This window comes from Podarcis cretensis (genome assembly GCF_951804945.1).
Source record: "Podarcis cretensis genome assembly, chromosome: 15".
Classification (NCBI taxonomy): Eukaryota; Metazoa; Chordata; class Lepidosauria; order Squamata; family Lacertidae; genus Podarcis; species Podarcis cretensis.
Genome location: NC_137185.1, coordinates 22,930,067 through 22,944,188, shown reverse-complemented (window position 1 = coordinate 22,944,188; position 14,122 = coordinate 22,930,067). Strand labels below are relative to the sequence as shown.

Sequence of the window (14,122 nt, the reverse complement as noted above, 5' to 3'; positions counted from 1 at the left end):
CACTTCAGTATGGTTGGGGAAATGGCAGTATCATTAATACAGATCTTAAAACATCAGACCCTCCAAACACCTCTATTTTCCATGGACATCCCTGATTTAGAGAAGCTGTCCTGGTTTCTGATTTGATCCCAGAATGCCCCACTTTTCCTTAGGATGTCCTATTTTCATTGGATAAATGTTGGAGGGTATGGAGTTATCTGACCCCCGAGCCATCTGAAGGCAATCCTGTATAGGGAAGGTGTTTTTTAAAATGTTTAATGTCTTATTATGTTTTTATATATGTTAGAAGTTGCCCAGAGTGACTGGGGCAACTCAGGAAGATATATGGGGTATAAATAGTAAAATTATCATTATGGAATGAGACGTCCCTATTTTCATCAGAGGGTACAAAACATTTCCCGAATAAAGTAAGTCAAAGTTATGCACTCGGGCATACTAGTGTGCCACGTGAGTTGCAAGCACCCTACAGGAAATAAGTAAGTAAAGGTTCTTGAGAGCCCAACATACCCATCCTCAGAGATTACCTGTTCTGTCTCTACAATTTTTTTTTTAAAAAAAATCTAGCTCTGAAGCTGGCAAACTCTGAGACTTCGCATGAGTCACTGTTCCAGGGTATGCCTCCTTGCATTCATGAAGCACATGCAGTACAATGATTTCTTAACTGGGCGATGAATTAATTCTTTTCCTATCTACAATCTAGAAGGCAATTAACGCTGTAGATCTATGCAGTTTTACCTGGATGTAAGCCCTATTGCAATCACTGGAACTATCTTCTGAATCAACATGCACAGGCTTGCCTGGCACAATTCAGACCTAACTTCTTATCTAAACAGAGCACGGACTCTGTTTTTGTGCTATTTAGTGATATTGCTTTGCATGTCATGGGGAATAACAGATGGGCAACATTTTGCTGCGTCAACAGCCTCAGCAATTATCGTTATGTCATTTAAGGGGCATTGTGCTTGGAACACTTTGGTTCATTAGCACAAGGAAGTAACATACAGCAGAATTATTCTGGTGCCTCAAAAGTGTAGTACAACAGAACTTTTGTAAAATAAATTACAAAGCATTTCCTTTTATACTTAATAAGAAAGGTTTCATTTAGTGTAAATATTGCAGCAGACTAGCTTTTTAGTCCAAATTTGCCAAATTGTGAGAATTGCACCAGAATCACTTTCTTCACAAGGAGGCCCAATATCTGTTACATTCATGTACACAAATAAATGAGAATAAGCAGAGCAAAATGTTGCTATAAATTCCCCAATGAAGCACTGTTGCTTTTTTCTTTCTTTCATCCTCTTCCTTTTTCTATGTGCCTGCTCACTCTTTGGCAGCTTTCTCTCTTTGCCACATTCTTATTTTATTTGTTTGTTAGGGTTGCCATATGTCCGGGATTTTGAAGACATATCTGGAATACTGCAGTCGGCTGCAGTGTCCAGGCGGAAATCAGAAAAAGAAAAAAAAAGTGCTGTTTTTGCCAATTTCCCACAAAAATAGCTCAAAAACGGATTGTTGTTATTATTATTTTGCAATTTTGCCCAAAAAGATCATCAACTTTGGGCAAAAAAAAAAAAAGTTCAACAACTTTGGCCAAAAAAGACAAACAAACTGAACAACTTTGCCCCCCCCATACACCCCAGTGTTTGTATGTGTGTGCGTGCTGTGCACTGTGCACCTCCAAAGTATGCAGAAGTAGTAAAAACTGAAAGACCCATTCCCATCCCCAAAAGGGGGTAAAATGAGGGGGGAGTGTGTTTTCTTCTTCTCTTTTTTGATGATCACTCGTAGCTGAGTAAGATTGTCTTCCATAAACATGGTTTTAACAATGAGTCCGTAGGTGACTGTGGAGGCCAATTCTGGATCCACACATCCTTCCACAGTGGGGACATTGGTTTCCAGGCGGGAGTTGATGACGGTGTGGATTTGCCAAGCGTGCCTTCCTCTTAGCACGTTTCTCCCTTGTGTCCTTAGTTTGAGTGTATTCAAAGCCCATGACACCTTTGGTAAAGGCTGTTCTCCAGCTGGAGCACTCGCAGGCCAGTGTTGCCCAGTTGTCAGTGTTTATACAGTGTTTAAGACTTGCCTTGAGACAGTCTTTAAACCTCTTTTGTTGACCACCAGCATTACACTTTCCATTTTTAAGTTCAGAATAGAGTAGTTGCTTTGGAAGACGATCATCAGGCATCCGCACATGACCAGTCCAACGACGTTGATGTTGAAGAATCATTGCTTCAACACTGGTGATCTTTGCACACAGACAAGTGCAGCGGTTGATCCCTGGACTTGATGGGGTTGCTTTGGAGGCAAAGAGATCTTCTAAGTTTCAGCCCCATCCTCCTCCCTTGCACAGAAATAATAATAGTAATAATAATAATATATTTATTTATACCCCACCCATTTGAAATATGAGCAACAGTGTGAATTATTAAGATAAATAGGTTAAATTGAATGTATTGAATAGTATAGGCAAAATACACAGCATTTGAGGCTAAATACAGAAACCATGAAAGGGGAGGATGGGAAGTCAATTGATAAAGTAACTTATGGTTTATGTAAAAATTTGTAACGCTTTTTTTCTTTGTGAAAAAAATAGTAAGATTTTTTTAAAAACAAATGCATAGTACATACACAGCCAGTCTTATACCATATGTGTGGCTCAAGCAGCAGATCTTTTATCATTATTTATTTTACTGCTCTTTTCATTCTAAACAGAGGACAGTTTATTCTGAATTTGTTAAGCATGATACCAGATGGTGATCAAGTGAACATCACTTATCTGTTGGGACAGCTGCGAGATTTGCAGCGGCTGCCCAAAAGCTGAGAAATTTTATTGAGGTAAATATGGTGAACTGCAAGTATTTAATGGGATGATTTTAATATATTAGTTTCCTTTAACCATTTGTATGTTAACATTTTGGAGTACTGTTATTATTATTACTTTTGGTATATTTCAATATATATATAGGTTCTATATAATTTTTTCCCCTGTGGTTGATATTATGACCATTAATATTGAAACAATAAACTATTCCATCATAAAATCTATAGTGACTATGTGAAAGTGGGCAGTCAGAGGTGGATCTCAACCAGTTGAAGACCACTATTGTTTTCTCTTTTTTAAAAAACAAAAACGCTTTTGAGGGTTTTTTTAACCATCACGTGGTGAATAATTTTTATGAAGTGAGATAAATATAGGTGGGTGGGTGTGCGCGCCCTTCATTACTGAACGCAGGTCACGTCAACCTGCTGCTGAGGCTGACACACCTGAGGTTAAAAAAAAAACCTAGGCCAACTTTCCCCTCAGAGCTCCACCCTCCCCTTGAGAAGCTTCTGACGGGGTACTTTTTTACCTCAGGAACGGGAAAACAAAACCGCGCGACACGCCTAGCCCCGCCCCCTTTCGACGCCCGGCCTGCTCATTCGCTCGCGGCCTCCTCCTTTCCTCCAACGGCCCCGCCCCTCTCTGGAGACCCGTCCAATCCGACGCCGTACTTTGAGCCACGCGCGGGTGTCGTCACACAACAGGCCAGCGTCGCGCGACTCCTGGCCAGGGGCGCTGTCGTACCATCAGGCTAGCGATTCCTTCTCTTTGCCCGCCCCCTCTTTCCCTCCTCAGCCATTGGGCCGCTATCCGCAGCGGCCACGCCCACCGCTTACCTGCTGACACGTCACGTCGCGAGAGCGTTGGATTTCGACCTGCGCGGCGCTTTTGGCGGAGTAAGAGGAAGGAGGCGGCGCAGGATCGGGCAGGCAGGCAGGCAGAGGAAACACCTGTGGAGGGCGAGGGGCCTCCCTCGGCTCGAAGGACAAAGGCCGGGCGAGGGGGGCGGGTTCCCAGAATGCAACGGGGTGTAGCCCCCCACTAGTCCACCTTCTGGTCCTCCTCCTGTGCGCAAGCCCCTTTTGGGTAAGTAGGATGCAGCTACTTGCCGGGCTTAAAATTCAGTCTGCGTGGGCGTCATGGTGACTTTTTAATTGTAGGAGCTCTTTTTGAAACAGCGGGAACAAATTGGCAGGTTCTGTAGCTTGTCCTCAAAACTGCCTTTTCTCAGGCCATACATTTAAAACATGCTTTAGTTATTTGTTCCATATATATATCCCACCTTTTTCTCCGAGAAGCCCAAGGTTGCATGTATGTTTCCCCCCATTTTCTCCTCGCAACAGCCCTGTGGGGTTAGGTTAGGCTGAGAGTGTGTGGCTGACCCAACGTCCCTCCTGATGATGATGATAATAATTTATTTATTTATTTATTTATTTATTTATTCATACCCCACCCATCTGGCTGGGTTTTCCCAGCCACTCTGGATGGCTTCCAACAAAAGATTAAAAATACATTAAAACACCAGTCATTAAAAACTTCCCTAAACAGGGCTGCCTTCAGATGTCTCATGGGTGATTTCAGATCCTAGTCTGACACTAACCACTGCACCACACGGGCATCACAATATAAAGTCACTTCCCAGGTGTCCTCAAATTCAGCCTTCCAGATGTTTTGAGACTAGAGTTCCCATCATCCCTGACCAGTGGTCCTGCTAGCTAGGGATCATGGGAGTTGTAGGCCAAAAACATGGAGGGCTGAGTTTGAGGAATCCTGCTTCAAACAGTCATAGCTGTCTTTTCCCCCAAATAATTATGGGAGCTATAGTTTATTAAGAGTGCCGAAAGTTGGTAGGATACCTTCCAGAGTGAAGGCCAAAATGAGGAATTAGTACAGCTTTTCTAGCCTCTTTTTTCCATGTCTCCGTGTGGTTTCCTACTTCCGATGTATCTAAAAACTATGTAAAAGTTTGTCTTACCAATAAGCTCTTCAAATTTCCCCCCACTTGTATCACCCATTAACTAATGCTTGTTTTGCCACATTATGTGTTCTTTATTATTTTTATTTGAATAAGACTTTTCAAGTAAAGCTTTTTTGCTTCATTGACTCTGCTCATTAGCCATGCTGGCATTCTGTTAGATTATTTGTATATTGTTAGTTCACTAAACATTTGGGAACTCATTTGCACAGCATTGTAGCCTATTTTTAGAACAGCCTACCTGTCAAGGTTACCATTCTTGTGTCTTCACTGAGGTTTGATGTATCCCCTTCCATTAATTCATGGCAATTTTATGCAGGTACAACAATGGATCTTGTCCTGGCATATGCAGATGACTCCGTTTTGACGCCTTATGTTTATCCAGCAGCATGGCCAGAAGATAACCCTTTTCGACAGTTTATTAGCCTTATTGTCATAACAAATGTGGGTGCTCTTGTTCTTTATTTGCTGATTGGCAGTTTCAGCTATTACTTCATATTTGATCACTCTCTAAAGAAACATCCTCAGTATTTGGAGGTGAGTCACTGGCAGCAGCTCTCTAAATCTCTTGCAGGTGTCTTTCACTTGCTTTGATATGTGGTATCCTCCTTAATTAAGAGATACTGGAGTTTGAACCTTGGGATTTACCGTATTTTTCGCCCCATAGGGCACACCTAGTTTTTTTTCGGGGGGAAATAAAGAAAAAAATTTATTTCCGCCCCCCAGGCGCGGGGCTGGCGCGCCGGTCTCCCCAGGCTTGCGCGCCGGGCTCCCTAGGATTGCGCAGAGCTGCGCAAAGCCCGGGACTGCAGGCAGCTCTGCGCAACCCTCAGGAGACCGGCGCAACTTCGCGCCGGGCTCCCTAGGGTTGCGCAGAGCTGCGCGAAGCCCAGGAATGCAGGCAGCTCTGCGCAACCCTTGGGAGACCGGCGCGAAGTCCTGAAGCCTGCATTCGCCCCATAGGACGCACACACATTTCCCCTTCATTTTTGGAGGGGAAAAAGTGCGTCCTATAGGGCGAAAAATATGGTAGCTCTTCTAGTAAAGGAAAGCTCTTTGGGTGAGGTTAAAGTAGTTTTGTGGGGGAAAGGAAGCAAGCAGAGCCTTGCAGCTATTTTGCCATAAGTATAGATCCCCAGGGTAGTAACTCTAAAGCAGGCATAGGCAAACTCGGCCCTCCAGATGTTTTGGGACTACAACTCCCATCATCCCTATCTAACAGGACCAGTGGTCGGGGATGATGGGAATTGTAGTCCCAAAGCATCTGGAAGGCCGAGTTTGCCTATGCCTGCTCTAAAGCAGAATGCAGGCAACAGTAAGGGGCGGGGTCCTAGGAATCTCACAGCTAGCTCGGCCACAAGCATTGTTACCTGATTGGGAGTAGGTTTTGCCTTTCCTTACCAGGTCTAGTAAACCTCATCTGTCTGAGATGAGTCCTTTTAACAAGGTTTTTCACAAAGAAACATGACCTGTTTATCTTTCTGCTTTGCGGAAGAATAGATACTTACGTTTTTAAAACATGCACGCTTCTCAAAGCAGCGTACTGTACTGGCAAAAACTAAGCTAGGAAATCTCAGATTCAAATGTCATTTTGTCATGTGACATTAGACAATCCTCTCTTTGCTTCAGCGTCTCACCTGCAGTATGCAAATAACAATATGTCTCTGCCTTAAAAGGACTACTGAGATAATATTTGTGCTAAACTTTCAAAAATGCTGTAAATGTACAGGATATTATTTTATACAAAGTGTCTTCTCCTGTGTTCAGAATCAAGTGCAGCGTGAAATCAAATACACCCTCAAATCAATGCCATGGATCAGTATCCCCACGGTTGCCATCTTCTTTGCTGAAGTCAGAGGCTACAGCAAACTCTATGATAACATTGATGACTCTCCTTATGGTAAGGAAACTGCTTGGCATGTCCTCTTTATCGGGTCAAAGTCTCTGTCCTTTCCTTATCTCAAGAGTCCACTTTATGTAACTTGTTTCTCATTTCTTCTAGCCACCATTTGTTGTACATAGGATGGCCTCTTATTTATTTCTTCTCATGGGACCTTGCTACATATGACATGCATATTAAAGCCCAAGCACTAGAAACAAAGGGAGTCAGATCATTAGTCCATCTAGCTCAGTATTGTGTGCACAGACTGGCAGCAGCATTCCAGGGTTTCAGGCAGGTGTCTCTCCCAGCACTACCTAGAGACGCTGGGGCCTTCTGCATGCGCTACCACTGAGCTCTGATATTTCCCCATTGTCCTTGTTTTGGGGAGGGAAGGGGTTGAGTGTGCAAAAGCAGGAAAAAATAGAGTGCAAAACCCCACCTGCTGTTTCTCTCCTTCAAATTCCTTCCACAACTTGAACAGATGCTGGCAAGGACAGTAGAATCACAGGAATGTATAATTTGAAGGGACCCCCAAGGGCCATCTAGTCCAACCCCTGCAACGCAGAAATTGCAGCTGAAGAATATCTGAGAGGTGGCCATCCAGTCCCTGAGCTAGCTTTTCAGTTGCACACCCGCCTCAGTCTCAGGCTATACTGCACACCCCTCATTTCAGCACTGCCTTCACACTGACCACTTCAGCGCAGAGAGCAAAAAACACCCTGCTATTTACTTTGAAGCACCAGATGGGCAACTATCTCCATAGTCTGTCATGGGATATTTATGCCACTACTGAATCTTGCTCACCTGCCATGCAGGTAATAAGGGTATAATTATTAGGAGATCTTCTCCAGCCAGTGCTGTGAGGTGGGCTGCCGCTGCTTCCTTCCCCAACAGGATTCTTCCAGGATGTGCAGCTTTTCTGGGCTTCCCTTACACTTAAACATGCATGGAAGAAAATGCACCTAACCCTACTTTATGGAGAATAATGAGGGCCATTATCGTGGAGGAACTCATGGGATTTGTAGAGACAGAAGGGTCATCTAGTCCAGCGCACCCACCACAATGCAGGAATCACAGCTGAAACATCCCAGACAGATGGCCATCCAACCTCTGCTTAGAAACCTCCAAGGATGGAGAGTCTTTTCTGAGGGAGTCTGTTCCACTGTGAAACAGCACTTATCAGAATCCCCCCCACCCCATTGTTTAGTCAGAATCTCCTTTCTTATAAATTGGATCAGTTAGTTTGTGTCCTCCAATCTGGAACAGAAGAAAATAGCTTACTCCACACAAGGGAAGTATTGCTCAGGTTTGTTTCTCAGCTCTGACTCAGCTCATCTTCTGGGCACCTGGGCAGATCACTCAGCAACCTCCTTGGGATGGGGAGTTTTTCCACTGCAGCTTTACAACAGCATTTCAGCCCACATATTACTCACCCCCATATAAAAGGCAGAGACACACACAGAGAGAGCGCGCAAATTGTAGGGAGAAAAGTTGCTTACAAAGTAATGAGGCTTCCAGTGAAATCCCATATCAGGCACTTCTCATCTGGAGAAAGTGAAGGAGAAAGAAGCTCCCAGAGTGCCCTTAGCAACAGCCTTAACAAGAGGACAGGGCTGGTTATGAGCCAGCCATGTGTGAGTGAGGCAAAGCATTATGTGTGTCTGAGAATATCTATTATGCTCGCCTTTTAGCCATGGAGAGAGCAATCAGCATCCGAAGTTGCTGTGGCAAGGGTACAACAGTTCAGTTGACCACAGATGATTGACAAGTGATATCAGATGACATTGTCTGATTGACATGGGGAAACAGTTTAGCAAAGAAGTGGCCAAGTTGAACCCCCTGGAAGGCAAAGAATGCTCTGCAGGCCAGACGTTCTGAGCTCCTGTTGTAGGTCAGCAACATCTAAAGCAGTGCCTTCGGCTTAGTCAATATGTGTTTCTAAAGCACCTTTGTACGTGTTTGAGCACCTTGCCATGGTAAACTGTCCGGCTGGAGTTGCTCTTCAGGTTTTATCTCTTTAGCCTTCAGATCCTTTCCAATGTATTAATTAGCTCTGTTTGCTTGAGATTCAGCGTTGCCAAAGGCTCAAGTAAGGAGACTTCTTTCAAAATGGATTTCATAAAAACTACTTTTTGTTTTCATAATCCAATATTGTACAAATCCAGAAATATTCTAAACATTCTTAAATGTCTATTTAAAAAAGAAACTCACACCTTTCTTTTTTTGTCTAGGTTGGTTTGGTGTTATCCTCAGCATGCTCTCTTTCCTCTTTTTTACTGATATGTGTATCTACTGGATTCATCGATTTCTCCATCATAAGCTTTTGTATAAGGTATGGCAAAGTGTTAAATAGTAAGACATGCTTAGAGAACAGTGCACCCAATCTGGAGGATGCATTCCATGTGCAGATGAGGGTGGAGTGAAGGGACTCTCCATGTATCAAGGCAGTATATCCCTCATTACCAGATGCTGGAGACAAAAGGCAGGGAAGGACCCTCAGTTTCATGCCTCGCTTCTGACTGGCTGCTGGTGCAAATAGAATGCTAGAGTAGATGTACCTCAGTCTGATCCATGAAGGCTTTTCTAGAGTTCCTACAAGGATCAGCCAGTTTGGAGATAGGAAACACTTGCATCCATTGTGCTCTTCTCTAGCATTGTTTCCTTTGCAGCAAATCAGTTATGTGGTCATATGCAGCAGTAGGGTAAGCCAGGTAGCATGTCGCTGCTTCTTAAGCTTTTCTGAGTTGTGCTGTTTGATTCTAATTTCTCGGTTCAGTGTCTACATAACTTGCTTTACTGTAGACCACTAATAATAGGATTCAAGGCAGATGTGTGTGAAGCTGTGTGATAAATGTATACTTTGAGGTAGGAAACTTATGAATATGCATCTGGCCCTAGAGGCTACTTGCTTAACTTGCAGGAAAAGCCAGAGAACTAAAAGACTAGACCAGCAGCCCACTGTTGATGGGATCAAGTGCAAAGGATGGTACGGCCCCGAGGTTGGTGCAGATTGGCAATAAGAAAAGAAAACCAAGGAGTTACCTTTCTCCAACTGTTAAGGGGGTACCGTTATTGTGGTGCCAGATCTCAAGGCATTGGAGTATAGTAGAGCTGGAAAAGTTATCCAAAAGGGTGGCAAAAATGATGAGAGAATTGAACGTTTTCTTTAAAAGAAATGTTTTTTAAAGTGTAATCAAACATAGGACAGACCATAGTGGCTGAAAGGACAGACATAGTACAGATGTATAAATCATGAATATCACAGAGAAAGAAATTAATGTAGCCCAACAAAAGGAAGTATTTCAGACACTCAGTAATATATGGATTTCACTCTTTTCACCAAATAACTTAATAGCAGTTGTCTCTCTTTTTTCTAAACTAAAAAGCCTTAGATGCGTTAATTCTTCCTTATGGAAAGCGTGGTCCAATTTGACAGTTACATTTCCCTTTTCTGTATCTCTTTCCACCCATCAACTCTCCACACTTTGCTTTTTAAAGACTGTGAGCTAGGTTTTAAATGTAGCCGGACCAGGGGTTCATGTAGCAGAATTGTGATCTTTGCCATCTTATTTTTCAATAAAATAAAAGCCTAGCTTGATTCTCACATACCTGTAGTAGTCACACACACAAATAATCCTCCACCTCTCTGCCAGGGCATCTCAGAATGGTCTTTCCTTGCCACAGGTGATGCTTTCTGTTGCTGTATTAAAGTGAAAGTGTTCTGGGCTCTTTCTTGTTTCTATTCTAAGGTTCTAATTCCTCTCTCTTCTTCCACAGCGTTTGCACAAGCCCCATCACCTGTGGAAGATCCCAACTCCATTTGCAAGCCATGCTTTTCACCCCATGGATGGCTTCCTTCAAAGCGTCCCTTATCACATCTACCCATTCCTTTTTCCCCTGCACAAGGTCACCTATTTGGGCCTCTATGTCTTCGTCAATATCTGGACAATCTCCATCCATGACGGGGACTATCATGTTCCTGGCATACTGAAGGAAATTATCAATGGTGCCGCCCATCACACTGATCACCATTTGTTCTTTGATTACAACTATGGCCAGTATTTTACACTCTGGGATAGAATTGGGGGCTCATACAAAAACCCTTCTTCTTTTGAAGGGAAAGGGCCCCATGATTATTTGAAAAAGCTAAAAGAAAGCAAATTGAGCAGTTTTAAAAATGGCTGTGGGGATGAGGGAGTGCTAGAGGAAGGCAGTTTTAAAAATAAATAGGCTCCTCTCTCTCCAAGGATCAGAAAGCCCTATATGCATTATTTTTAAATAACTATATAAACTTCCCTCTCCTGTAACACTACTGGGAGACAGGCACTGTAGACATCACTCAGATATCTTGGTGATGGAATTATATAATTGAGAACTAAGTTGTTCTGTAATGAAGACTACACTTGGTAAGGCAGAAATACATAAGTTGTGAGTTGCAGAGCAACAACTTTGTTGTATACAGTAATGGAGAAAATGCCTGTAGCTGATGATGCTAATGGTAAGTTAATTTGGGAACACTGCTTTTTCTTGCACGATACATAGGAGTCGAAACCTGACATGAACTCTGTTGCCATTGGAATGAGTTTAGAAGCCATTTGCTTCTTTGTGCGACCCTTAACACTCTCGAATCCATAGTTTGCAGTTCAATTGTAATTCCGGCAAGATGCTAGAAGTCAGTGTGTGGAGTTGACAAACTAGATAGCTGCCTTTGTGACTGCATTTACTAGCGTGAAAATGGGCTTGCAGGATGAATATTAAACATGCAACATTCATGTCACTTTCTGTTTTCCAAGTGCCCCAGTTTATCAGATAAGATAAAACGGGTGGTTTTTCATGAAGCATCACATGTCCAGATTGCTTTATAGGTTGTTTTCAAAAGATGCTCCCTAGCTTTTTAGAAAATATGTGTTTAAATGCCCTTTTTTCTTAATTGAACGGCAAGGTTGATGCCTGACTTCTGTTGTGGAGTAGATACTTGTTTGGTATTTCAATGTCCCTCTGTTGAAAGCATCATAATGCAAATGCAGAAAATAAGGCAAAGAAACTATTGCTATGTTTTCAGAATGCCTTTGTTATACTTTCAGGAATCCTTTGGATGATTATCTTATAGGGAATCGCAGTGAAGCATACGGTAATGTTGCCTTTCCATAGAGTGCATTGTATATTAGAAGCAGAGCGATGTGATCTAGCTAAAGACAAAAATGATCAGATTCTCAAGGCTGTAGAGCGCTCTTTGCAATTCTCGAGGGGCCCTATGAGAGTGAAGGGGACAGAGGTTTGGTCAAGTGGGGAAAAAAGCCATCTTGGGAAGTTTTTTTAAGAGCTGAATCCCATTTGGCTTCCGTTTTGAGCCTTGTCAGTGGGTCCAGTCCACCAGTAAGTTTATTTTAGTGGTGCTTGCATTAGTCAACTTATTAGTAGATTAAACCCAGCACATTTTCTAAGCTGTCTCATTGGCTCTTCTTTTTTTGCAATTTGCTGTTACTTTCTTTCCTCTCAGCATGTGTCACTTTGAAGTCTAAATGCCAAAAACATTCAACAGTGCTATGCTTTACTGCTTTGATATAGACAAATGCATAGAATTTCAGAGACACTGCAAAAAGGAGTTCTCTGATAATTATATCATATGAAGGATTGTGTTTTCTGGTTAAACCAGGCAGCAGCCTCTGGAAACTGTCTTTTTCTTTTTAAAGAAAAGGTTTTCAAGAGATAAAAGCATGACTGCTATTAAAGTTATGAAGCTTTACAAATTACCTACAAATTAATGGAAGTTGTGAGCTTTCTAGAACTACATAAGGCATATGTCACAAGTAAGTTTGCTTGTATGTGCCATTTTCCTTGTATCCTGAACTGGGTAAATAAGCAAAAAATATCCAAAAAAGATATTTAAAGCAAAAAAGATTTGAGACCAAAAATTTCTGGCCTTCAAAATAAAGGAAGGCAGGAAGTGCCCCCCCACACACACACACACCAAGTGAGACCATGCCATATTATAGAGGTGAGTCATTGATGACTGTAGTAAATGACTTTGGGTCCTTTATTGGGCAGCCCTTCCAATAATTAGGTTAATTGCATCCATGCTTGCTCCTTTTTCCTTCGTGTGACACGCATCTCCACACGCTGGGGAGCAACTCAGTGCTACTTAGTAATACGGTGTATATGTGGTGATAATTGTATTTTGCAAGGATACAGCTTGCATTTTTTTAAAAGCCCCCATTCTTGTGCATGACATTGTGTGGGCAGAAATCATCAGGGTCCTGTAGGAGAGGAACTTCCACTGATTAGGCAACAAAGCATATTCATAGTGAATGCCTCACTCTCCTTTCACATAACCCCCAGCAGTCATGAAACAAATCCCCTAGTAATTCCTTTGTTCTCTTTCATCCATGTCCTTGCTTGGGTAGGAACAGGAAGAAGCTGAAGAAAGCTGAGTTCAGGTTGTTGTTGTTTTTTAATGTGGAAAGCTGTCTCTACTGTTGAGAGAATCATGAATAATTCCATCCTACTGAAGGATCTGAACACCTTGTGTTTTTCCTTCTCTTAAAATACATATATGCATCTGTTCAGCTGAAGATGCAAATTAACATAGGCTGTGTGAGATTCAGTCTAGGGGTTCTTGAAGCTGTCACTGAAGAAGGAGCTGCTGAAGCCATCTGACGTTATTTGAAGATCCATCGTTGTTAACTGTTGCAGTAGAGAGAAGTCAGCTGGTTCTGGCTGGAGTGTTCGGGACAATGATCAAGAGGAAGGCAGTGAGAAAATCTTGTTTATATTTTATGTGGCTGTAGGGACCTCTGATGCATGTGCACAGCTACCTGACCTGTTGGTATGTGTTTTAATGGCCATGCAAGCTCTTGTCTTGGCTGTGCCCATCACTGGAATGCAGCCACTGGAGGGTTAGGCAAGGGCAACCTCAGGCCAAAAATAGGTTTCTTACCTTTGGTTTGAAGTGCCATGTTTGCAGAAAGGGTTCTGCCCCCTCTCCCAGCCTTGGCATGACTGTTAGTTAAGTCTGTCTGTCTAAAGTCTGTCTGTCTAAAGAGCTACAAAAGTCTGTCTGTCTAAAGAGCTTAGACAGACTGTCCGTCTAAAGAGCTACAAAACAAACAGGGATAATAGGGCTTTGTATTTTGTTGTCTGTAAATAATAATTAAAAAGTGACTGTGGATTCCAAATGGCTGTCAAATGGGGTTGTTGATCTGCTTGTTGATCACTCATACTAATGTTTCCTGGTGGCAAATAATAAAGAATTTTAAAAGGAACTGGGTATAAATGAGTGTGTTTCCATATACCTCTGTGGTTAACATAAGGCATCTGTTCCCCAAATGCATACGGACTCCATCGTTCCAGCTGAGCCACATGCTTGACCCTGAATGTCCAAAACCAAAGGTCAGAGCATCAGTCACGTTCATTTTAAAGCTTTCTCTGTTTCTTTCTTTTCTTT

General features: G+C 42.6%; 2 protein-coding genes across 9 annotated transcripts in view; one reads left to right on the top strand and one right to left on the bottom strand.

Annotated features, from left to right (window-relative positions):
• The window catches only part of LOC307203746 (uncharacterized protein), a 29,247-nt gene extending 25,492 nt beyond the window's left edge, over positions 1-3,755 (bottom strand). For 4 of the 8 annotated variants that reach the window (XM_079954839.1, XM_079954838.1, XM_079954832.1 and 1 more), the window contains exon 1: positions 3,493-3,596. The gene's annotated coding sequence lies outside the window, so the exon portion shown is untranslated. The other 4 variants (XM_079954836.1, XM_079954833.1, XM_079954835.1 and 1 more) reach the window with 4 other exon arrangements.
• Positions 3,670-13,940, top strand: SC5D (sterol-C5-desaturase). The gene is made up of 6 exons (XM_079954843.1): positions 3,670-3,907; positions 5,116-5,333; positions 6,564-6,696; positions 8,910-9,010; positions 10,456-13,688; positions 13,748-13,940. Exons 2-5 carry the CDS (start codon positions 5,124-5,126, stop codon positions 10,906-10,908), a joined length of 897 nt encoding a protein of 298 aa, XP_079810969.1. The 5' UTR covers positions 3,670-3,907; positions 5,116-5,123; the 3' UTR covers positions 10,909-13,688; positions 13,748-13,940.
• The last annotated feature ends 182 nt before the right edge of the window (positions 13,941-14,122 follow it).

Excerpts from the sequence above, each read along its gene's own strand:
- SC5D (XM_079954843.1), top strand. The coding sequence starts at position 5,124 with ATGGATCTTGTCCTGGCATATGCAGATGACTCCGTTTTGACGCCTTAT. Across the intron at positions 5,334-6,563 it reads AACATCCTCAGTATTTGGAG|AATCAAGTGCAGCGTGAAAT; the intron begins GTGAGTCACTGG and ends TCCTGTGTTCAG. Across the intron at positions 9,011-10,455 it reads ATCATAAGCTTTTGTATAAG|CGTTTGCACAAGCCCCATCA; the intron begins GTATGGCAAAGT and ends CTTCTTCCACAG.